At 55.5% G+C, this 22,288-nt stretch overlaps 1 protein-coding gene across 1 annotated transcript in view; it reads left to right on the forward strand.

The window, feature by feature from the left end:
• Window positions 1-21,736, forward strand: part of EPHA8 (EPH receptor A8) — a 57,166-nt gene extending 35,430 nt beyond the window's left edge. The window contains exons 4-17 of the mRNA XM_038746926.1: window positions 4,708-4,863; window positions 7,097-7,432; window positions 8,572-8,696; window positions 8,945-9,107; window positions 10,513-10,609; window positions 13,407-13,477; window positions 13,778-13,942; window positions 14,627-14,812; window positions 15,440-15,501; window positions 16,569-16,778; window positions 17,963-18,112; window positions 18,330-18,520; window positions 19,057-19,212; window positions 20,628-21,736. Of these exons, the coding sequence (XP_038602854.1) occupies window positions 4,708-4,863; window positions 7,097-7,432; window positions 8,572-8,696; window positions 8,945-9,107; window positions 10,513-10,609; window positions 13,407-13,477; window positions 13,778-13,942; window positions 14,627-14,812; window positions 15,440-15,501; window positions 16,569-16,778; window positions 17,963-18,112; window positions 18,330-18,520; window positions 19,057-19,212; window positions 20,628-20,742 (2,183 nt within the window). The 3' untranslated portion in view covers window positions 20,743-21,736. The remainder of the gene's footprint in view (window positions 1-4,707; window positions 4,864-7,096; window positions 7,433-8,571; window positions 8,697-8,944; window positions 9,108-10,512; window positions 10,610-13,406; window positions 13,478-13,777; window positions 13,943-14,626; window positions 14,813-15,439; window positions 15,502-16,568; window positions 16,779-17,962; window positions 18,113-18,329; window positions 18,521-19,056; window positions 19,213-20,627) is intronic.
• Window positions 21,737-22,288: the final 552 nt, after the last annotated feature.

A 22,288-nucleotide genomic window follows, 5' to 3' on the forward strand; every position in this document is an offset into this window, starting at 1 on the left:
AATGGTGAGCGTCGCCTACATTCTTGCCAGTATTCACGGAGGACCCACGATGTGTGTGCGGGCAGGGCAGATAAGGCTTCCGCAACCACCTCTGGCCCCTTCACTCCCCCAGTGGTTGATACCCAGTGGGGACCAGCATGGCGTAGTGGATAGAGCCTGAACCTGGGATTCAGAAGGTCATGGGTTCTAATCCCAGCTCCACCACTTGTCTGCTCTCTGGGCAAGTCACTTCACTTCTCTGGGCCTCAGTTCCCTCATCTGTAAAATGGGGATTAAGATTGTGAGCCCCATGTGGGACAACCTGATTACGTGGTATTTACCCCAATGCTTCGAACAGTACTTCATCATCAATCGTATATATTGAGCACTTACTATGTGCAGAGCACTGTACTAAGCACTTAATAATAATAGCATTTATTAAGCACTTACTATGTGCAAAGCACTGTTCAAAGCGCTGGGGCAGTTACAAGGTGATCAGGTTGTCCCACATGGGGCTCACAGTCTTCATCCCCATTTTACAGATGAGGTAACTGACGCACAGGGAAGTTGAGTGACTTGCCCAAAGCCACACAGCTGACACGTGGCAGAGCCGGGATTTGAACCTATGACCTCTGACTCCAAAGCCCGGGCTCTTTTCCATTGAGCCACGCTGCTTCTCTAAGCACTTACTATGTAAAACCATCATTAGTAGTAGTAGTAGTAAGCACTTAACAAGTACCATAATTAATAATAATAATAATGTTATTTGTTAAGCACTTACTATGTGCAAAGCAGTGTTCTAAGCTCTGGGGGAAATACAAGGTGATCAGGTTGTCCCTCAGGGGGCTCACAGTCTTCATCCCCATTTTCTAGATGAGGGAACTGAGGCCCAGAGAAGTGAAGTGACTTGCCCAAAGTCACACAGCTGACAAGTGGCGGAGCTGGGATTTGAACCCATGACCTCTGACTCCAAAGCCTGGGCTCTTTCCATTGAGCCATAAGGCTTCTCTCTTGGCATATACTATACTTGGCATATAGTAAGCACTCAACAAAAACCATGTTGTTATTTTAAGCACGGCATAGTGGTTAGAGCACCGGCCTGAGAGTCAGAAAGTCATGGGTTCTAATCCCAGTTCCCCCACTAGTCTGCTGTGTGAACTTGGGAAAGTCACTTCTCTTCTCTGTGCTTCAGTTACCTCATCTGTAAAATGGGAATTGAGACTGTGAGCTCCACACGGGAAAGGGAATCTGTCCAACCCAATTTGCCTGTATTCGCCCCAGCGCTTAGTACAGTGCCTGACACTGAGAAGCAGTGGGGCTTAGTGGAAAGAGCACGGGCTTGGGAGTCAGAGGACATGGGTTCTAACCCCGGCTCTGCCACTTGTCTGCTGTATGACCTTGGGCAAGCCACATAACTTCTCTGTGCCTCATTTCCCTCATCTATAAAATAGGGATTAAGACTGTGAGCCCCTCGTGGGACAACCTGATTACCTTGTATCTACCCCAGTGCTTAGAATAGTGCTCTGCAAACAGTAAGCACTCAATAAATGCGATTGAATGAAATGAATGAATGACACATAGTAAGCGCTTAAGAAATACCGCAATTATTATTATTGTTTTTACTTCCCTGCTTCCCTACAGCCTGGCCTTTGTTCTGCTAGCCCCTCTCCCACTCTCTCCTTCCCTCCTGATGCTTCACCTCCCTCCCACCTCTTTTACTCTTCAGTAGATTGGGGAAGCATGGGTGGGTGATCAATTAATCATTCAATCCATTGTAGTTTTACATTTTTTTAATGGTATTGGATAAGTCCTTATTATGTGCTAACCACTGGGGTAGATCCAAGCTAATCAGCCTGGACACCATCCCTGTCCCACATGGAGCTCACAGTCTTAATCTCTATTTAACTGAGGAGGGAACTGAGGCACAGGGAATTAAGTGACTTGCCCAGGGCCACACGGCAAACACCTTACTGTGTGCAGAGCATTGTACTAAGCACTTGGAAGAGTGCAATTCAACAGAGTTGGTAGATATGTTCCCTGCCCGCAACAAGCTGAGTTAGAGAAGCAGTATTGCCTAGTGGATAAAGCTCATACCTGGGAGTCAGAAGGTCATTCATTCATTCAGTCATATTTATTGAGCACTTACTATGTGCAGAGCACTGTACTAAGTGCTTGGGAAGTACAAATCAGAAATATATAGAGACGGTCCCTACCCAACAACGGGCTCACAGTCTAGAAGGGGGAGACAGACAACAAAACAAAACAAGTAGACAGGTGTCAATACCGTCAGAATAAATAGAATTATAGCTATATACACATCATTAATAAAATAGAGTAATAAATATATACAAATAAAATAGAGTAATAAATATGTACAATTATATACAAGTGCTGTGGAGAGGGGAGGGGGCAGGGCAGAGGGAGGGAGGGGGGCTGATGGGGAGGGGAGGAGGAGGAGAGGAAAAGGGGGGCTCAGTCTGGGAAGGCCTCCTGGAGGAGGTGAGCTCTCAGTAAGACTTTGAAGGGAGGAAGAGAGCTAGTTTGGCGGATGTGTGGAGGGAGGGCAATCCAGGCCAGAGGTAGGACATGGGCTAAGGGTCGACGGTGGGACAGGCGAGAATGAGGCATAGTGAGGAGGTTATCGGCAGAGGAGCAGAGTGTGCACACTGGGCTGTAGAAGGAGAGAAGGGAGGTGAGGTAGGAGGGGGCGAGGTGATGGACAGCCTTGAAGCCGAGAGTGAGGAGTTTTTTCTCAATTTGAAGGTTGATAGGCAACCACTGGAGATTTTTGAGGAGGGGAGTGACATGCCCAGAACGTTTCTGTACAAAGATAATCCGGGCAGCAGAGTGAAGTATAGACTGAAGCGGGGAGAGACAGGAGGATGGGAGATCAGAAAGGAGGCTGATGCAGTAATCCAGGCCGGATATGGTGAGTGATCGTACTAACGTGGTAGCAATTTGGATGGAGAGGAAAGGGCAGATCTTGGCGGTGTTGTGGAGGTGAGACCGGCAGGTTTTGGTGATGGATTGGATTCATTCATCCAATCGTATTTATTGAGCACTTACTGTGTGCAGAGCACTCTACTAAGCACTTGGGAAGTACAAGTTGGCAACATATAGAGACAGTCCCTACTCAACAACGGGCTCACAATCTAGAAGATTGGATGTGTGGATCATAGGTTCTGAACCCAGCTCTGCCACTTGTTTGCTGTGTGACCTTGGGTAAATCACTGCACGTCTTTGTGCCTCCATTCCCTCATGTGTAAAATGGGGATTAAGACTGTAAGCCCCATGTGGGGCAGGGACTGTGTCCAACCTAATTACCTTGTATCTACCCCAGAGCTTAGAACAGTGACTGGCATATAGTAAGTGCTAAACAAACATCATAATTATTCAGTTTTGGACTTGTTACACTCCAAGTGGTGGGGCAGGACTTTCTGATGAAAAGTATCCCAGAAAAAAAAAGCAAAATCAACATCAGAGAGGCAGGAACATTGTCCCAGAAAAAAGAGGAAAACTTGACATGAGAGAGGCAGGGGAGAGCCATGACCAGAGGCATAGATTTGTGAGAAGTTTCACAACCATGGAATCATGAACTCTTGGGGGGAGTTAGTGTAAACCAAAGAGAAGGGGGCCCTGGGATATTCCCACCATTTAAGGGCAAGGAGTAGAGAAAGGAGATGAAGCAGGAGTCATCAGAGCGATGCAGGTCCTTGAATCCATGGCTGGAGCCAGTTTCGAGGAGAGAGGCTGGGGAAGATGAGAACAGAGAAGGGGGAGAGTAGGAGAACTTGCCAGGAGCACTCAGAGGAGGACGGGAAAGTGAAAACCAAATTTCAGTGTCAGGGAGGTAAAGAAGAGAGGTGGTAGAGAGGAACTAGGAAAGCAATATTGCCTTGTGGAAGAATATGGTCCTGAGGGTTAGAGGATCCAGGCTCTAATTCCACTTGTCTGCTGTGTGGAATTAGACCCTGGGCAAGTCAGTTAATGTCTCTGTTACTGGTAAATAATGATAATAATAATAATTATGGTATTTGTCAAGCACTTACTATGTGCCAGGTACTGTACTAAGCACTGGGGCGGACACCAGCAAATCATGTTGGACACAGTTACTGTCCCACGTGGGGCTCACAGTCTCAATCCCCATTTTACAGATGAAGGAACTGAGGCCCAGGGAAGTGAAGTGACTTGTCCAAGGTCACACAGCAGACAAGTGGCAGAGCTGGGATTAGAACCCATGACCTTCTGGCTCCCAGGCCCGTGCTTTATCCACTAGGCCATGCTGCTTCTGTTCCTCCATTACCTTACCTATGAAATGGGGATTAATTCCTACTCCCTCCTACTCGAAGTGCCCCATCTGGGTCAGGGACTGTGTCCAACCTGATTGCCTTGTATCCACCTCAGCATTTAGTACAGTGCTTGGCATTTAGAAAGCGCTTAGCAAGTACAATTTTTTTTTAAAAAAGAGTGGCGACTGCATGTTCATGGAATTCATCCAATCAATCGTTCGAAAGCCTTTATTGAGCATCTGCTGGGAGCAACTGTAACACTGGTTATAGTACTTATTAAGTGCTTACTGTGTGCAGGGCCCACTAAAATTCCCAGTGTATTTTAAGCACTGGGAAAATACACAAGTGTGAATTAGACATGGATGCAGGGCACTATATTAAGCGCTTAGGTGCAACCACTGGGAATACCCCAACTGGCTGCTTCTCTCCTTCTCTGCAGCCTGTGAGCAGGGATTCTACAAGTCGGCGCCTGGGGATCAGCTGTGTTCCAGGTGCCCACTGCACAGCCACTCGCCAGCGCCAGCGGCCCGAGCCTGCCCCTGTGACCCCAACTACTACCGAGCCGCCCGGGACCCCCCGTCCTCAGACTGCACGCGTGAGTGAGTGCCCCCGGGCTGCCGCCCACCACCCACCCCCGAGCTCCCAGGTGCCCTCCGGGCACAGGCCCACCTCTTTCTACTCAGACAAGACCACTGAAATATCGAGGTCCTGGTGGAGGGGCCAGGCCTCTGGGTCCTGCCGGGTCAGCGCAGCAAATGCAGGGATGGGTGGGCGATTATCCCGGGGTTTGCCTCGCCTCAGTGTCCACTCCCGTGGACATCATGTTCTGGGGGAGGGGGACTGAGGAGGGGGTAATATTGGAAAGACACCACTGGCACGGAAGTTCACCTGTGACTGTGGGTGTGGCTGAAAAAGCCAGTGTGAGATCCACTATCCTGGCCACAGCGGGCACCCAAAAAAGGCCATCCCTTCTTGTGTTTCTTCCCCGGGCACTCATGAAGTCACATGTAGTTCTGGGCACAGAACAAACTGTGATGTTTTGTGGGGCTGAGCTGGAGGCCAGGAGCCCCAGCCTCACTTCTCTGGCCTATCCCCTGTCTGACAGGGACAGAAACCTCCCCCCACCCCACAGTTCTTCTGGAGCGGCTCTCCAGGAGCGGCTCTCAGAATGGCTCTCCTGGAGCAGCTCCCCCTGATCAGTTCTCCTGGAACAGCTGTCCCAGAGAGATCCTCCTGGAGCCGCTCTCCTGGAGAAGCTCTCCCCAAGTGGCTCTCCCAGGATGGATTTCCTGGAGCAGCTTTGTCTCAGTGGATTTTCTGGAGCAACTCTCTCGAAGTGGGTCTCCTGGAGCAGCTCCCCCTGAGCAGTTCACCCGGAGTAACTCTCCCTGTGGCCTGATCAGAGCCCCAGCTCACAGCCTGGGTCACACCAGACCTAAGGGGTGAACCTGCCCCTCCCGCTCAGACCCAAGGTTTCCCTCCACCTCCTCCTCCCCCCCACAGTTGTCTAATGGCCTCTCTGGGCACACTCCACCAGCCACAGCCCCCTGGCACATTCCCGGGCACCCCCACTGCCCATTCCAACCAGAAAACCATTCATTTCCCTTCAAAACTTCCCCAAACAGGAACAGGCTCTTTGTTAGGAAGCAGATCCCGGTGTTTTTCCTGTTCCCCTCTCCGGCTCTCGGGCCCTGACCCATCCCCAGGCCCACCCTGCCTGGGCCTGCCCCTTGAGGGCCATCCACCCTCCATCCATGAGCAGCATGGCTCAGTGGAAAGAGCACGGGCTTTGGAGTCAAAGGTCACGGGTTCAAATCCCCACTCCGCCAACTGTCAGCTGTGTGACTTTGGGCAAGTCACTTAACTTCTCTGGGCTTCAGTTACCTCATCTGTAAAATGGGGATTAAAAAACTGTGAGCCCCCCGTGGGATGACCTGATCACCTTGTAAAATCCCCAGTGCTGAGAACAGTGCTTTGCACATAGTAAGTGCTTAACAAATACCATCATCATCTTGCTATCAGTCTCCAAGCTGCCCACCAGTCCTGAGTGCCCACAGTACCCAGAGTCTCATACGGGGAGCAGTGATAGGGGCAGAAGGAGGAAAACGCCAGGTTCTGCCCCTGGGGAACTCATATGAGAAGCAGCGTGACTCAGTGGAAAAAGCACGGGCTTTGGAGTCAGAGGTCATGGGTTCAAAACCCAGCTTTGCCACTTGTCAGCTGTGTGACTTTGGGCAAGTCACTTAACTTGGGCAAGGCAGGGGCAGGCAGGAGTGGACAGGGAGGGCTGGAACAGGGCAGACAGGGAGGAGGTGGGGAGGGCTTGCACTGGCTGGCCTGGTCTGGCGCAGACAAGAGGAGGGCAGGGGGATGGGTCTGCCCCTCTGGGGGCCTGGCTGGGCAGCAGGGAGGTCGCTGTGGCCCAGGGGAGCTCTGGTGTCCTTGGTGAGATGGTCCCTGCCGGCCTGCCAGGACAGTGACTTGCCTCAGTTACCTCATCTGTTAAATGGGGATTAAGACTGTGAGCCCCCCGTGGGACAACCTAATCACCTTGTAACCTCCCCAGCGCTTAGAACATTACTTTGCACATAGTAAGCGCTTAATAAATGTCATCATCATTATTATTATTATTATAGGGAGGCAGGGCCTAGGGGCCCAGGGTTGGAGCCCAGGTGCTCAGAGAGTAGCTCTGAGATGTGATGTGGGCCCATTCAGCTGGTGGCCCCGCAATGCTGTGAGGGCCCATTCTGCCTGCTGCAAGGGCCGGGGTCCGGACGCCCAGCCATTGGTTCCCTGATACTGTGAGGCTCCATTCTGTCTGCTTCCAGGACCTCCCTCTGCCCCCATTAACCTCATCTCCAGTGTGAACGGGACCTCGGTGACCCTGGAGTGGGGCCCTCCTCTGGACCGAGGAGGCCGCAGCGACGTCACGTACAACGTGATCTGCCGGCGGTGCGCCGGGGCCCTGGCCCTGTGCCAGGCCTGCGGGGGCACCGTCCGCTTCCTGCCCCAACAGACCAGCCTGGTACAGGCCTCTCTGACCGTGACCAACCTGCTGGCCCACATGAACTATTCCTTCTGGGTCGAGGCCGTCAATGGGGTGTCCGACCTGAGTCTGGAGCCGCGCCATGCCACGTCGGTCAACATCACCACGAACCAGGCGGGTAGGACGAGCAGATGGACAGGGAGTGTCAGGGCCTCTTCGGGGCAGTGGAAGGGGCCCTGCCCAGGGTCTCTGAGGCCTTGAAAGGTCCCGCCCCTGGAAGCTTCTCTGCTGGAACAAAGGTGGGGCCCAGAGTCCAGGGCGGGGGGCAGCCTAGGTGGACATAGAGTCTCTCTGCCCAAGGTCCAGGTACTGGCACCCCATCTTTCTGTCACAAAACAGACACATTGTGGCTACCCTCTCTGCCACCCTCTCTACTGAGACCGATTGGGTGGGCTGAGGGTGAGGATGCATCTGGGAGGGGCCTGGATAGGACTGAGGGGACAAGGCAGGAGGGCTTGGAATGAATGAACTGGCTCCAGATGGGTTGGGAGAGTGCAAAGCAGACTGGGAAAGCACAAACTGGGGGCCATCAGCCCCTGCCCCCCAAACCACTCAAACCACGGGATCTGGCCTGGGCTGAGATGGGATGTGGGGAGGGCAGTGATGGTGGACCACTCCCGTCCATCCATCTGCCCCATCTGTTCTGGTCCCTGGAACTTTGAGGGTCCCAGAGGGGATGGTGAGGGCCACAGCGGTGATACCCAGCAAAAGCAACAGCTCCCCGGGGGGCCACGAGGTTGGGGGAGGGGGCGGTAAATGGAAGTAAGTCCTGCAGAGTGGGGCTGGCTGGGAGAAAGGAGGGTGGAGAGGCTCTCCTGGGGAACAGCAGCAAGTGACAACAGACTGACTCTGTGGAGAGGTGCCAATTCCCCCTATGGTGCCCCCAAGATGCCTCCCCTCTCAGATTGTACTTTTTCCTACAATTTTCATTTCCACATCTCTGAGCACCTGTAATCTAGTGTGCCCCGATCTAGGATGACATTTTAAATAATGATCTCGGGCCTGGGTGGCCTGCTGGGCTCCGGAGTTCTGCCCAGACACTGCCCTCTCGTTCTGTCCCTGGCACAGACCATTTGGCATGCGGGGTGGAGTGGGAGCCCTCACCATTACCTTCCCTCAACTCCCTGCTCAATGCTACTGCCCAGCTGTGGGCAGTGCCAGCTGTCGAGCATGTGTCTGAGGGGAGGAGCTGGGGGAGAGCTCGGTGAGGGTGGCAGGGAGCAGGACTATCTCTGACCCTCCTGCTGGTGCCCACAGCCCCGTCCCAGGTGGTGGTCCTCCGCCAGGAGAGGACTGGCCAGAACAGCGTGACCCTGCTGTGGCATGAACCCGAGAGGCCCAACGGCATCATCCTGGAGTACGAGATCAAATACTACGAGAAGGTGGGGGAGGGCCGGGGGTGGGCAGGGACGGGCAGAGGGGCAGGCAGGAGTGGACAGGGAGGGCCGGAATGGGGCAGACGGGGAGGAGACGGGGAGGGCTTGCACTGGCTGGCCTGGCCTGGCGCAGGCGAGGGGCGGGCAGGGGGATGGGTCTGCCCCTCCGGGGGCCTAGCCAGGCAGCAGGGAGGTTGCTGTGGCCCAGGGAGGCTCTGGTGTCCTCAGTGAGATGGTCCCTGCCGGCCCGCCAGGACAAGGAGATGCAGAGCTACTCCACCCTCAAGGCCAAGACCACCAGTGCCACGGTTGCCGGCCTGAAGCCGGCCACGCACTACGTGTTTCAGGTGCGGGCCCGCACGTCTGCCGGCTGCGGGCGGTTCAGCCAGACGGTGGAGGTGCAGACCGGAAAGCCCAGTGAGTGGTGCAGAGGGGGTCCTGGCGGGGCTGGGTGGGGTGGTACAGAGAGGAGCCAGGCCTCAAGGTGGGGGTGTCTGAGAGGGATCTGGTGATGGCCCACACCAGGTGGGGTGGAGACGAACAGCAATCAGTCAGTCAGTCACTCGTATTTATTGAGAGCTGACTGTGTGCAGGGCACTGTACTAAGCACTTGGGAGGGTACAATACAACAATAACAACAACAACAGTGCTTAGAACAGTGCTTTTCACACAGTAAGCGCTTACTAAATGCCATCATTATTAACAATGAACAGGCACATTCCCTGCCCACAACGACCTTACAATCTAGAGGGGGAGAAGAAGAGAGGAAGTTGGGGAGGAGTGCGGGGAGGAGAAGGAGGAGGAGAAAGGACAGGGAGTCAGGAGAGACAGGCCCTACCCTCTCTACCCTCACCATCCAAACTGCATTGATGGTCATGTGGGTTCAGCCCTTAACTGGGGGACTTCTCCTCCTCCTTCCTTTTCCCCTCCTCCTCTCTCACCTCCTTCTCTTTTCCCCACTCCCACCACATCCCATTGTAGCCATAACTGAGACCCCCCCCCGACCACCCCAGCCAAAAAGAAGACCCTAGTGGTTCTTTAGACATTTTGGGCAGTAGGATAGAGCACTGAATTCTAGGAAATCTGGGAAATCGCTCAGCAGCCCCTGCTTTCCCACCCATTGGCCTGTGTTGCCACTATACGGCATCCAGAGCTTCTCCCTCATATCCGAATTTCTCCTGTGGGAGGGGAGTGAAAGGGGTCAAAGGACAACCATCACATACACACATAGACACGCACACTCTCTCACTCGCTATAGATAGCATGTTCTGCATTGTGGGCAGGGAACGTGTCTATCACCTCTGTTGTATTGTACTCTCCCAAGTCCTTAGTACGGTGTTCTGCTCGCTCAGTAAATATGAGTGATTAATTGATTGATTGATTAGGGTAAGCAGGTGCTAGGAGGGAAAACAGGAGCTGGAGGAGAAAGGGAATTTTAACTAATCAATCTCTGGTATTTACTGAGTGTGTATGGAGATCGCTGTTTGAAGCTACTGGGAGAGCATGATAGAAGTAGAAGACATGCCCCTACCCTTAAGGAGCTGACAGCCTAGCCAGTCTGTTCTGTGCCTTTGTGCCTGCTGTTCACAGCCTGGGCCCCAGAGAAGGAGCCAGAGAGGTGGGGAACAGGTGTTTCAACTTTGGGGAATTCCCCTCACTCCCCAAGCCCAGAAGAGGGGAAATGCAGAAAAGTGCCCAGCCCAGTCAGTGAGTGCACAGCCCTCCGGGTTGTATCAGTGGCTGGGATAGTCAGGGGTGTGGCTCCCAGGCCAGATGGCAGGGTGAGGAGGGGGCTCAGGCCTAGGCCCCTCTTCTCCTGCAGCGGGACTACGCTACGACACTCGCACCATCGTCTGGATCTGCCTGACCCTCATCACCGGCCTCGTCCTCCTGCTGCTGCTGCTCATCTGCAAGAAGAGGTAGGAGGAGGCCTGGGCACTCCTGTCCTGGCAGCTCTTGGGGGGTCCCCAGGCTCCACTGTCCGCCCACTCCATCCCCCACCCTCTGCCCCTCCAGGTGTGCCACTATGGGTGAGCCAGCAGGAGGGGGGAGGAGGAGACTGAGGGCTGAAGAAATAATTCAGGGGCCCTAGGGGAGCCGTCCCCCTCCCCACTGCCCTGTCGCCACCTCCCCTTCTCCCAACAGGAGCCTCCTCCAGGCAGCTTTCTCTACTGGACACTGTCTCCCCTGGGAGAAGCAGTGTGGCCTAGTGGAAAGAGCACAGGGTTAGGAGTCAGAGGATGTGCGTTCTAATCCCCACTCTGCCAGTTGCTTGCTGTGTGTGACTTTGGGCAAGTCACTTCACTTCTCTGTGCCTCAGTTACCTCAACAGTAAAATGGGGATTAAATCCTCCTCCCTCTGATTTAGACTGTGAGCCCCATATGGGGAAGGGACAGGGTCTAACCTGAAAAACTTGTGTCTACCCCAGCACAGCACTTGACATGTAGTAAACACTTAAGAAATACTATTAGAAAAAAACCGAGGACCCCAGATGATGATAATAATGATAAAAGTAATAATAATAATACATTGTGGCATTTGTTAAGCACCATACTAAGTGCTGGAGTAGAGGCAAATCGGATGGACACAGTCCCTGTCCCACATATGGCTCAGTCTTAATCCCCATTTTACAGATGAGATAACTGAAGCACAGAGAAGTCAAGTGATTTTCCCAAAGTCACACAGCAGACAGGTGACGGAGCTGGGATTAGAACCCAGGTCCTTCTGACTCTCAGGACCGTACTTTAGCTGCTGGGCCGAGCTAACCTAGATCTGAGTGCACATAGTGCTTGACACATAGTAAACACTTACCAAATTCAAGAAAAAAAGGAGACTCCTCCTGGGCTACTTCTCCCCTGGGTACCTTCTCCGCTGGGCCTTTTTTTTTTTTCAACCATATTTATTGAGCACTTACTGTGTGCAGAGCACCGTACCAAGCGCTTGGGAAGTACAAGTCGGCAACATGTAGAGATGATCCCTACCCAACAATGGGCTCACCCGTGGCCTCCATCCCCCACCTTCTGCTTCCCAAACATTTTTCAGCCGCCCCCACCTTTCCTGGCCCCCCCTACCTTTCACAATGTCCCACCTTCCCTGCCCCTCCTTTTCCTGATCCCCTCCACCCCAAACACACACACATCTTCTCTGACCCTCTCATCTGGATTTAAAGCCCACGGTCTTGTAGATTGAACCATGCACCTGTGGAACTGCCACAGAGCTCCTTCTCTCTTGCCTGGGCTGGGTTTGGTGTTGTCTTGCTGGGTGGCAGGGGGATAGACAGGATGACCTTCAACGTCTCTTCCGGCTCTAGGACCCTGTGAATTTGACTCAAGTCATCATGTTAATGGGCCAAAATGCATATTTTGAGGCCCATCAGTTGCATTGTAGCAGGAAGGGAATAGGTTAAACAAGACCCTAGTACCTCTCCCCCATCCCTCTGGAATTGGCTAGGCGAAGCAGTATGGCCTAGTGGAAAGAGCACCGGCTTGGGAGTCAGAAGACCTGCATTCTGATCCCAGCTCTGACAATTCCTTGCTATGTGATCTTGGGCAACTCACTTAAACCCTCTGTGCCTCAGTTTCCTTATGTGTAAAATGAAGATTAAATCCTTCTCCCTCTGACTTTTTTACAATGGTATTGGCTAAGTGCTTACTAAATAATAATAATAATAATGATGGCATTTATTGAGCACTTACTATGTGCAAAGCACTGATCTAAGCGCTGGGGAGGTTACAAGGTGATCAGCTTGTCTCACGGGGGGCTCACAGTCTTCAACCCCATTTTACAAAGGAGGTAACTGAGGCACAGAGAAGTGAAGTGACTTGCCCAAAGTCACACAGCTGACAATTGGCAGGGCGGGAATTTGAACCCATTACCTCTGACTCCAAAACCCGGGCTCTTGCCACTGAGCCTCGCTGCTTCCCTAAATGCCGGGCACTCTACTAAACAATGGGGTAGATACTAAGATGTCAGGTTGAACACAGTCCCTGTCCCACATGGGGCTCACAGTCTTAATCCCCATATTACAGATGAGGTAACTGAAGCACGGAGAAATTAAATGACCTGTCCAAGGTCGCACAGCAGACAAATTACAGATCTGAGATTAAAGCCCAGGTCCTTCCGACTCCCAAGTCTGGGCTTTATCCGCTAGGCCATGCTGCTTCCAACTTAGACTATGAGCCCCATGTGGGACAAGGACTGAGTCCAGTCTGTCTACCCCAGGGCTTAGAACAGTGCTAGACACATAGTAAGTGATCAACAAATATTATTTTTTAAAAGAAACAAACCTGGGTCCCAGATCCCAGTGCATTTGGCCCCCCACCTTGAGGTCTGGGTGATGGGGGTTCCCTCCTTCATATTCCTTCTCTCTTGCTGGTGTGGATTCCTGCCCGGGAAAAGGCCAGAGTTTCCAGTGGAGAAGCCAGGAGGCAGCAGGAATGTCCACGGACTGGAGTCCCTGGGACTGGGTTTGAGTTTCTGGGGGCTGATTTGGAGGGAGAGGGAAGGGAGGGAGAATGGAGAGAGGGAGGGTAGCCAATGAAACTGGCACCAGGTGGAACTGGTGGTGAGGCCCGCCAGTCCTCCTGAAGCCCCTGGATGGGCCTGGCTGATACAGTGAGAGCTACCGGCCCCATGTCATGCCCCACGTTTCCCAATAAATACCACTGATTGACTGGCTGATTGCTTGATTCATTCATTCAATTATTTCCCTGCAGGCACTGTGGCTACAGCAAAGCCTTCCAGGACCCTGATGAGGAGAAGATGCACTATCAGCAGAATGGCCAGGGTGAGTGGGAAAGTCAGGGAGAAGAGAGAAGGGGAGAGAGGGAGGAGGAAGAGAGGGGTTCCGGGATGCACCCCAAGGGGAGGGGGCAAAGGCAGGCCAGTGAAGTCCACTGTAGGGGAGAGGCAGCTGAGCCTATAAAGACCCGTGTCCCCTCGGTTCCCAGAGAGCCCTGAGGGAGACCCATCTCTTTCCCTCCTCTCCCATCTTGTCACCCAATTCTACCCTGTTGGACTTCAGAGTGGGGGTTCCTGGTAGGCGCCCCCACCCTGAGCCCCGGTGATGGTCCATGTCCATCCCCAGCCCCTCCCCCGGCCCTCCTTCCGCTGCACACAACCCCAGGGAAGTGCTCGGAGCCCCAGTTCTACACGGACCCTCACACCTACGAGGACCCCAGCCGAATTCGCTGCGGGGTCACCCGGGAGATCGAGGCCTCTATGATCCGGATCGAGAGAATCATTGGCTCTGGTGAGCGGCACCAGGGCTGGTCTGCGGAGAGCGGGGCTAAGAGAGGCCCCAGGGAACGGTGGGTGGTGGGAGTGTGAGTCGGAGGCCACAGGGCCCAGTAAGCAGTGGTGGCAGCTGGGGCCAGGAGGCTGCAGGGTCCAGTGGGGGCTAGGGGCAGGTGGTACAGGAGGGCACAGGGCCTGGTGGGTGGTTGGAGGTGGGCAAGAGGCTTAGGGCCTGGAAGGTGATGCAGTGGGCATGGAGGGGTAGGGGGGTGGGAAGCCACAGGTCCTGGTGGGAGGTGGGGGATGGGAAGCTAGAGGCTGCAGGGTCTAATAGGTGGTGGGGGGTGGGAAGCGGCAAGCCTCGGTGGGAGTCTGGGGCAGGACGCCACAAGGCCCAGTGAGCGTTGGAAGCGGGGGCAGGAGGCCGCAGGGCTCAATGGGCAGAGGAGTTGATGGGAGTGGAAGGAAGAGGAGGAGGAGGTAGGGGCGAGCCCAGGGGGACCATGACAGTGGAGCTGCCAGCCAAAGACAGTCAGGATTTTGATAAAAAAATCTTTCCTATGAAAGGGAGTCGTTTCAGCTGCATGCACGTTTTTGTCCGGTCTTTGGGTCGGGGAAGCCAGGTGGGCATGGGCAGACCAGTCCAAAGGGACACAGTGGGAGGTGGTCTGGGGTGGGCCAAGCCTGGTCTCCCCTGCAGGAGAGTCTGGAGAGGTCTGCTATGGCTGGCTCCAGCTACCCGGCAGGCGGGAGGTGCCCGTGGCCATCAAGGCCCTGAAGGCCGGCTACTCTGAGCGGCAGCGCCGGGACTTCCTCAGCGAAGCCTCCATCATGGGCCGCTTCGACCACCCCAACATCATACGTCTGGAGGGCGTTGTCACCCGCAGTAGGTGGCCGGGAGGAGTGGGGGCCCGCATGCTCTTGGGAGAGGAGCAGTGGGGTGGGGAGGGGAAACCAATCTCTCTCAGAGCTGGAGCCCTGCCTGGGTGTGGGGTAAATACAAGAGAGTCAGATCGGACACAGACCACATCCCACGTGGGGCTCACGGTCTTAATCCCCCTTTTACAAATGAGGTCACTGAGGCCCAGAGAAGTTAAGTGACTTTGCCTGAAGTCACACAGGAGAAAAATGGTGGAACAAGGGATTGGAACCCAGATCCTCCTGACTCAATATCCCCAGCTGTGACCCTCTCTGACTTCTGCCCCACTTCACCTCCGCCCCCTTGGGCATCCCCAGAATTCCAAAATCTTGGGGGCACCTTCGGCTAGTCCCAGTAATGGCTGTGGTGGTTGGAAGCCCCACGTCTTGGTCAGCTGCAGAGGAGCTGCATGGGTGCTTCCAGGTGCCCGGGGGCTGAAAGTTGCACTGGGACTGATGGTTGCATGGGACTTTGGCTGCACGGGGGCTGGTTTGTGCGAGGGGAAGGGAGGAAGGATTTGTTCCCTAGGACGGGAAGTTTTGGGGGATTCCTGCGGTGGCCACCCCAGCAAGGCATCTGTCTCTGGCTCTCCAGGCCGCCTGGCCATGATTGTGACCGAGTACATGGAAAATGGCTCCTTGGATGACTTCCTGCGCGTGAGTGGTCCCAATACAAGCAAGTGTTGGGGCGGGGGGGGGGGGTCACTCGGTGATAGGATAAACCTCTCCCACCCCCAAGAGACCCAACCCCCAGAGGACCCACTCTTCCTGCGAACTGGCTGCCACCTTGTACTTGCCAAGTGCTTAGTACAGTGCTCTGCACACAGTAAGCGCTCAATAAATACGATTGAATGAATGAATGGGCCAAGCCCCTGCCCTCTGCACATTTTACACATTGACAAGGTAGACGGTTATGCCACCCCCTCTTCCGGCCCTGGCACTGGACCGGCTTCCTGCCTGGCTTGAGCTCAGAAGCTGTTGAATGTCCCCCATTGGCGGAGTTGGCCAATGGGCAGCTCAGTTCACTGCCTTGTCAGTAGTCCACACATGGGGCCTGGGCCGAAGCAGAGCATCTTCCGGGCCTGGTGGGGGTGGGGGGAGCCCCCCACCCCTGTTTTATTTTTCCGGGAGCCCATCATTGACCCCCGGCCCACGTCATCCCCCGGGCCTGGAATGCCCTCCCTCTGCCCATCTGCCAAGCTAGCTCTCTTCCTCCCTTCAAGGCCCTGCTGAGAGCTCACCTCCTCCAGGAGGCCTTCCCAGACTGAGCCCCTTCCTTCCTCTCCCCCTCGTCTCCCTCTCCATCCCCCCCATCTTACCTCCTTCACTTCCCCACAGCACCTGTATATATGTATATATGTTTGTACATATTTATTACTCTATTTATTTATTTTATTTGTACATATCTATTCTATTTATTTTATTTTGTTAGTATGTTTGGTTTTGTTCTCTGTCTCCCCCTTTTAGAGTGTGAGCCCACTGTTGGGTAGGGACTGTATATGTTGCCAATTTATACTTCCCAAGCGCTTAGTACAGTGCTCTGCACATAGTAAGCGCTCAATAAATACGATTGATGATGATGATGATCATCCTGCCAGCATCCTAGAATCCCTGGCTCTTGGGGTGCAGTCCCATTCCTGCCCCCTCGGCCCCCCGGGGTTCCCAGACTGCTGGCTCCCGAGGTTCCGGGGAACCTGCCCAGGCTGGGGTGCTTCCTCCCACAGACCCGTGATGGGCAGTTCACCGTGGTGCAGCTGGCGTGCATGCTGAGGGGCGTGGCGGCCGGCATGCGCTACCTCTCCGACCTGGGCTACGTGCACCGGGACCTGGCCGCCCGCAACGTCCTGGTCAATGGCAACCTGGTCTGCAAAGTGTCCGACTTTGGCCTCACGCGGGTCCTGGAGGACGACCCCGATGCCGCCTACACCACCTCGGTATGTCGCTCCCCGCCGCTTCCTCACTTCCCCCTGAGCTGCCGGGATGCACAGAGGATAAGTGCTTAGGCCCAAGTGACCGACAAGGAGTCTGGACCCCCAGATCTTATCCTCACTCTGTCTTGGGCTTGAGTGACTCTGATTCTGAGGACATCTTTGCCCCGCCAACTCTCGGCCCAGGTTTAGTCATTTATTCAATCGCATTTATTGAGCACTTACTGTGTGCAGAGCACTGTACTAAGCACTTGGGGGAGTACAATAGAATAAGGGAGACATTCCCTGTGTTTAACAAGCTTGCTGCTGCCGTCCTCTTGGCTAACACACCTGTGCTGTCAAACCCCTCAGTGCCTCGCCACTTCTCTTTCCAGGGCCACACCTCCATTGCCACAGCTCTTGCTGACATGGCCCCCCATGCCACACCCCACAACCATCCCCTCACTGCTCTGCCCCCTCTGCAACATACTATGGCCACGCCCCCGATGCCAAACTCCCTCTGCTGCACACTGTGACCTCCTCTGCCACTCCTCCTTGTGACACACAGTGGCCAAACTCTTGCTGCCACTTATCTGCTGTGTGACCTTGGGCAAATAATAATAACTGCGGTACTTGTTAAGCGCTTACTGTGTGCCAGGCATTATACTAAGAGCCAGAGTAGATACAAGCAAATAAGGTTGAACACAGTCCCTGTCCCATGGGGGGCTCACAGTCTCAGTTTCCATTTGACAGATGAGGTAACTGAGGCCCAGAGAAATTAAGCGACATGCCCAAGGTCACACAGCACACAAGAGGCACAGTCAGGATTAGAACCCACGACTTTCTGATGCCCAGGTCCATGCTCTATCCACTACGCCATGCTGCTTTTCTCACTTTACTTCTCCGCCTCAGTAACCTCATCTGGAAAATGGGGGTTAAGACTGTGAACCCCATGGTGAATGTGGACTGTCCATTCTGATCAGCTTGTATCTACCCCAGTGCTCAGTACAGTACCTGGCCTATCGTAAGTGCTTAACAAATACCATTAAAAACAAAACCAAAAAATCCCACGGTGGGTACACCCCCATTGCCACTACCCCTCTACTATACTTGGTGGGCACACCCCACATGGTGCCTTCTGGGGGCCTGGGTGCTGAGAAACTGGCTCGTCTCACAGGAGGCCGTGCCCGTGTCTGCCTATCCCATGCTAGGGCGGGAAGATCCCCATCCGCTGGACGGCTCCGGAGGCCATCGCCTTCCGCAAGTTCTCCTCGGCCAGCGACATCTGGAGCTTTGGCGTAGTCATGTGGGAGGTCCTGGCCTACGGCGAGCGGCCCTATTGGAACATGAACAACAGGGATGTAAGCGAAGCCCCCTTCCCACGGGGCAGCCCTCTCTCCTCACCACAGCCTGCAGCCCCTGGGAGAGGAAGAGGGACCAGGGGAATGAGTGGGGAGGATGGGAGAGGAGGGGCTAGGTGATCCGGGGGAGGAGGGACCAGGGGAGCAATCAGGGAGGCTGTGGAAGTGAGTAGGAAGGCAGGTCTCTCCCCGGCCCCCTCACAAGCCCATCTCTCAGGTCATCAACTCGGTGGAGGAGGGGTACCGGCTGCCGGCCCCCATGGGCTGCCCCAAGGCTCTGCACCAGCTCATGCTGGACTGCTGGCACAAGGACCGCAGCCAGCGCCCCCGCTTCCCTCACATCGTTGGTGTCCTCGACCAACTCATCCGCAGCCCCGAGAACCTCAGGGTCACCGCCACGGTCAACCGGTACCTTCCTCCACCCCCACCACGCCCCGAGCCCCGCGTTCCTCCTTGGCCCCAGCTCCATCCCAGTCCTCCCTCCACCCCAGCTTCCAATTCCTCCTACTCCCTGGCCTCTGCACCTGCCCCGGTCCCCTCTGCTAGATTGAGTTGGCATCCCGGGCTTCCTTCCAGTCTGGAAGAGATCCATCCTCTGGATCTGAGGGGTGGGGTTCAGGGGCCAGAGGGCCAGGCCGGGGCAGCCAGAGGGCTCTGCCAGGGCTGCCCTGGCTCCTTTCCTCAGGGAAGCAGCCCAACACCTGTCCCGACTCCCCTGAGGTGCCCCAGTCCCAGGGCCATGCCTGGCCAACGGATGTTGGGAGAGGACGGGGAGGGAGGTGGAAGAGCTGTGAGGACACAAGGTCCTGGGCCCTTGCCAGCTATGCTTCTGCTGACCCGAGTTCTGTCTTTGGCCTTTATTGTGTCTCGCTCTTGGCCCTGCCCACATCCTGCCCGGACCCTGACCACTCTGCTGTGGGCCCTGTCCACGTCCTGCCTCCCAGTTGTCCCCCACCGGCCCTCGCCCGCAGCTGCTTTGACCTGCGCAGCGGTGTGACGGTGGACGATTGGCTGGACTCCATCCGCATGGGCCGCTACCGAGAGCACTTCGCGGTGGCCGGATACTCGTCCCTGGCCATGGTCCTGCAGATGACCGCCGAGTGAGTCTCATCCTCCCAGACCTGGTCCCCCCAACCTCCGTCCCAGTCCTGCCCAGCTCGCCCCATGCTGTCCTGATCCCGGGCACGTAGGATGAGTGGTCAGCCGTCCCCTCCTTCAACATCCTCCTGGCCCAGGCTGTCAAATATTGGAGCTCTGGAGTCCACCCCAGCCAGCCCACAGAACTCAACCTGCCCCTATCCAGCCCACCCAGTCCACAGTACCCAGCCTGCACCCCCATCACACCACCACTCAACCCACCTCCACCCAGCCTACAGTAACAATAATAATTATGGTATTTATCAAGCGCTTATTATGTGCCAAGCACTGTCTAAGCACTAGGGTAGATACAAGGTAATCAGGTTGTCCCACAAGGGGCTCACAGCCTTAATCCCCATTTTACAGATGAGGTCACTGAGGCCCAGAGAAGTGAAGTGACTTGCCCAAGGTCACACAGCAGACAAGTGGCAGAGCCAGGATTAGGGCCCACATCCTCTAACACCCAAGCCCGTGCTCCTGCCGCTAGACCACGCTGCTTCTTGCACCCAGCCCACCCCACCCAGCCCACAGCACTCAGTCTGCCCCCACTCAGGCCACACTAACCATCCCGCCTCCACCTAGCCTACCCCTACCAAGGTCGTGCCACCCAGCCTGTCCCACTCAGGCCACAGTCCAGCTGAGGGGTGCATTTGAGGGCAGGAGAGTAGAGAGGAGGCTGCCCCCAGATGCTCCAAGGGGAGCGTGTCCTCAGGACAACAGGGTGGTTCCTGGAACCATGAGCTCAGGAGCAGCCCCTTCTTCACCCCACCTGTGAGATGTGCCCCAGCTGGGGACCAGGAGGAAATTCATCTACACACAACTGCCCAGGAATGAAGAGAGGGTCAAACCCATCACCAGCCTGAAGACACCCCCATCCTAGTACCCATTTATGGCCACTGGGACTCAGAAGGACCCAGATGGGCCCAGCAGCAGGTGGTGGTGCAGTTTGGGATCCCTAACCAAAGTGCTAGACTACCTGTTCAGAGGACCAAGCACAAGGGCTCTTTTAGGGAGCAGTAATTAGATTGTGAGACTACAGAAGAGTGGTCTCGGAACTCATTTAATTACTCAAGAATGTTGGGAATTGTTTAGGGACAATTGTGGGGTGGCCGCTATTCCCCTGCTCCACTGAGGACCGAAAGGGAGAGTCCACGGGAAGGGATACTTGTTAGATTTTCGGGAGAATTTCCCAACCAGAAGGATTGTGACCAAAGGAGTCAGGGGGCTAGATCTCCTACTCTGGAGAGCTCTGTCTGGCAGAGGCTACCCCAAACACCCGAGGCCCTCCCTGGGGGACTCGTGTCTATCCCCCCAGCTGGGCATCAGGCTCAGAGGAGGGGCTGGCCCATGGCCTTCACACACCTCCTTGGTCCCACAGGGATGTGCGTGGCCTGGGGATCACCCTCCTGGGGCACCAGAAGAAGATCCTGAGCAGCGTCCAGACCCTGAGAACTCAGCTGCCCAGCACCAATGGCCCACGCAGACATCTCTAGACAGTGGCCACCGACCCCCGCCAAGCCCCATCTGCTACTCCGGACCGGGCCGAACCAAAAACAGAGCTGGACCCCGGAGCTGCTTCTCCTGGGTCCCGCTGGGGCAGTTGCCCACAGCAGGGCAGAGGGAAGGTCAGGGTCTCCCCCCAGGGGGAACGGCCTGGGGGGGTCCTCTGGCCTTAGCCCAAAGCGGTGCTGGACCTCAGAGCCATCCTAGCCGGCATCATGGACCAAGTGAGGCCCTAGCCTATGTAGTTGCTGGGGAAGCCCGGGCTCTCCCCGGAGGCCGCTGGCTGGCCCGGGATCCGGCGGGCTCATCTCACTCACTCACTGCCACCCCCTCCAGCCCCTCCCCTGGCTGGGGTGAGAGTGCAGCGGTACAAGCCCTGGGGCTTCTTCCTCAGGAACGACTCACAGTCTGAGCAGATGGCCAGCCTAAGGCCGAGTGTGTGTGTGTGTGTGTTTGTGTGGGTGTGGGTGTAGCATGTGTGTGCATGTATGCTAGAGGGGGCTGTAAGTGTGAACTGTGCACACTCCTGTGCACTCGAATGAAGGAGGGGATCTGCGGGTGACTATGCATGTGTGTGCATATACACGCATGTGTGCCCTTGTACTTGGGAGAAGATGGGCCCTAGTCTGAGCAGGTGTCTGCCATGTATGTTTACATGCCTGAACATGTGTACCATTGACCAGGCCATGTATATCTGCTTGAGAGAGAGAGAGAGAGAGAGAGTGTGTGTGTGTGTGTGTGTTTGTGTGTTCGGGCCTAGGTGTTGCCCCACAGGGTTTGACTGTGAGGAGAACTGCTACTGCTGCCACCTCCACTGCACAGCTAAGGAGGTAGTCAAAGTAGGGGTTGCATTTCCAAAATTCACCAGCACCAACCCCCTCTGATCCCTGCCCTGGGGTGCTGCCAGGGGTTCGGGGAGCCCCAACCTCAGGTTAGCCCACTGCAGTGGGCCAGGCCAAAAGGAGGGATGTGGGGGAGGAGGAAGCGGAGGAGGGCAACAGAACTCCTGCCCCCCCCCCCCCCCCCCACCGACTCTCCGTGCAGGGCTGGGTGAGCCCGGGAGTCTGGGGCCAAGGAGCCTTCACCCAGCCCAGCTGCCTGCCATGCCTTCCACTCCCAGGACTCCATCACAAGACTTGAACGGGCCAACAGGGTAATTAGTGTCACTGTTCTGGACATCCTCGTCTTCTTCCTCACTGACACTCATGGGCGGAAATGGTGCCAGGGCAGTAGTGGGGCTCTGGCAGCTGGCACCCTCTCCCTCTGTCTGGGGCCCTTCTTATTCCCCAGCCCCATCCTCGGCCTTCATTCTCCCAGGAACCGGGCCCTGGTTCTGCAGGAGCCGGGCTCTGCCGACGAAACAGCTGTGCCGCAGGGCCTCAGAGGCCTCTCCCAGACAAGGCAGGTTGAAAGCAGAGCCAAGGTGGGTTCTTTCTGTCATCGCCAGGGCTCAAGGAGGGGCCTGGTGCAACCTCAGCCCTAGCCGGGGTGGCACAGCAGGCAGGATGGGGGCAGAGCTGGCCCCTGTCTCCAAAC

Source organism: Tachyglossus aculeatus, chromosome 5, assembly GCF_015852505.1.
Source record: "Tachyglossus aculeatus isolate mTacAcu1 chromosome 5, mTacAcu1.pri, whole genome shotgun sequence".
Classification (NCBI taxonomy): domain Eukaryota; kingdom Metazoa; phylum Chordata; class Mammalia; order Monotremata; family Tachyglossidae; genus Tachyglossus; species Tachyglossus aculeatus.